Source organism: Geospiza fortis, unplaced genomic scaffold (assembly GCF_000277835.1).
Source record: "Geospiza fortis unplaced genomic scaffold, GeoFor_1.0 scaffold569, whole genome shotgun sequence".
Lineage (NCBI taxonomy): Eukaryota > Metazoa > Chordata > Aves > Passeriformes > Thraupidae > Geospiza > Geospiza fortis.
This window is the reverse complement of record NW_005054621.1, coordinates 208580-210867: the sequence shown is the minus strand read 5'-3', so window position 1 is coordinate 210867 and position 2288 is coordinate 208580. Positions and strand designations below refer to the sequence as shown.

The following is a 2288-nucleotide window of genomic DNA, read 5'->3' as shown; positions in this document are numbered from 1 at the left end:
GAAGGGAAAAAGCAGAGAATGGGAAGGGAAAGGGAGCAAGGAAGAAACAGGGAAAGGGAGCAGGGAAAGGGAAAGACAAGGGAAAGGGAGCAGGGAAAGGGATCAGGGAAGGGAAGGGAGCAGCCCCCAGGCCGGGCAGCCCACGCTGCCCCTCGCAGGGCCAGGGCTGCTCCAGGCTGGGACCCCGGCCCAGCCCCACAGAGCCGGGGAGAGGAGGCGGCGCCCGGGCACGGACTGGAGTGAACCGGAGCAGCCCAAACAATGTCCCCTTTCTTTGGTGCTCCCGTGGCCCAGGCAGGGAGCAGAGCAGCCCTGATTAGGAACGGGCCGTGGCAAACGCCCCCGGGAGCTGCACCGGGGCTGCAGAGCTCGCTCTGCCAAGGACACGAGTGGGCTCCGACCTCCCTCCAACCCAGCCACGGCCACCTCAGCCATGCCATGAGCCATGCCCAAACCATTCCCCTGCTCCTGCCTCGATGGACAGACCAAGAGCTGCAGCTCTGTTTCCCCATCATGTCAGGCTTCCAGCAGAGCTCAGCACGTCAGGACAGCAGGATGGTGGCACTGGCCATTGAGCCAGGCCCCTTGAGATAGCTCAAGTGTCACACCCCCAAACTGCTCCCTGGAAAACTCTGGCCTCCAGCCCCAACTCACCAGTCAGGATGGAAATGAGTTGAGCAGAGAGATAAAATCGCCCAGGACCAGCCCTGGGCTGGCTCCCTGGGTGAGGGGAGGGCCAGGTTTAGGTGCAGCCCCTGGGTTTGGGTGCAGCCCCAGGTGTTTGTGCAGCCCCCGTGCCCAGCCGTACCTGGTGAATCTGACGTTGCAGATGTTGCACTCGTAGGGCTTCTCCCCGGTGTGGGTGCGGATGTGGCGCGGCAGCTTCCCGGCGCCCTGGATCACCTTCTCGCAGATGGGGCACTTCTGGAATGCTTTCGCCCTGATCTTCTTCTCCACCTTCTGCGACCAGGACGGGTACACGTCGCCCTCGCTGGAACTGCCGAAATATTTCAAGTAATAATCCATGACCCCGTCCTCGTCCTTGCGGTCGTCGTCGCCGAGCTGCTGCCGCCCCACCGAGTTGATCATCTGCTGGAGCAGGGCGCTGGCGGCCAGGTCATCCACCTCCCTGGCGTCGTCCTCCGTCTCCGTGCCCGTGGGGATGAAGCTGGGCGAGTCCCCGGCCTCCTGCGGGTCCAGGGGGCCCCTGGGGGTGCCCCGCCCCTCTTTCCTCGCGCCCCAGCCACATGGCCGGGTTGCTGTCGGGGTCACAGTCACTTGCCTTTGGTCTTTCGGTTGGGGTGGCTTGCGAGTAGAAGTCCAGGCCGTTGCAGTTCGACTCCTCCTCCTCCTCTTGGCCTCGGAAGTTCAGTCTCTGAAGGTCTCTCAACTCTGGGTTGGTCCACGGAAAGCTGCCTTGGTGGCCGTTCACGGGGTTGCTCTGGAAGAACTCCAGGTACTCTTTTGCTCTGAGATGGTTCCTCTGATCAATTTGATCTACTGTATCCATCTGGTCATTTTTGGCCAGAATCTTCCTCTCCAGGAGATCCGTGCAGACATCCCTGACGGCCGGGATCTCCAGCAGCGTGGCGGCGTTGAGGATGTCGTTGACGTTGGAAGTGCTGACGGTGAGGGTCGCGGTGTAGGCGAACTCCAGCAGCGCCGACAGGGCGTCCGCACTCACAAAGTCTATCTCATACACGTTCTGCTGGTCCACCACTAACCCTGAGGTGAAGAGCTTCTTGAAGTACTGGCTGCACGCTGCCAGGACGGAGCGGTGGGTGGGGAACTCCTGGCCTTCCACCAGGATGACCACGTCGCACAGCAGCCCGTTGTTCCTCTGCTCATTCAGGCTGCTGAGGATGTCGCTGCTGTGATCCGGGAACGGGATCCCTATGGGGCCGTCCACGCCACCCGCCATCTTCCAGGCTAAAGGCTGTGGGGAAGGAGGGCAAAGCCGTGAGTCAGAGCTTGGAGACATCGGGAGAATCCCCAAATTCCTGAGGGAAGCACCTGGCAGTGTGTCCCTGCGCCTCTCCCATCGTCCTGCCCGTCCTGTGCTTACCTGGCGAGGAGGAGGAGGAACAGAGGCCAGGTGCTCTCAAGAGAGAACAGCTGAATTAGCACGGATCCGGGCCAGAGCAGCAAGCCTTGGCAGGGAGCTGGCATCACCCAGCCAGGCAGCACCTGGAGCGGGCACAGCTGTGCCCAGCTTGAGGCCACAGCAGCCTGAGCCTCCCCAGTGCATCCCAGTGCATCCCTGGGGGCATCTCCCAGTCCCATTCCTG

At 62.2% G+C, this 2288-nt stretch overlaps 1 protein-coding gene across 1 annotated transcript in view; it reads right to left on the bottom strand.

Annotated features, from left to right (window-relative positions):
• The window catches only part of ZBTB7A (zinc finger and BTB domain containing 7A), a 5308-nt gene extending 3370 nt beyond the window's left edge, over positions 1–1938 (bottom strand). Inside the window, 2 exon segments of the mRNA XM_031064744.1 lie at positions 809–1228; positions 1230–1938. Of these exon segments, the coding sequence (XP_030920604.1) occupies positions 809–1228; positions 1230–1921 (1112 nt within the window). The 5' untranslated portion in view covers positions 1922–1938.
• Positions 1939–2288: the final 350 nt, after the last annotated feature.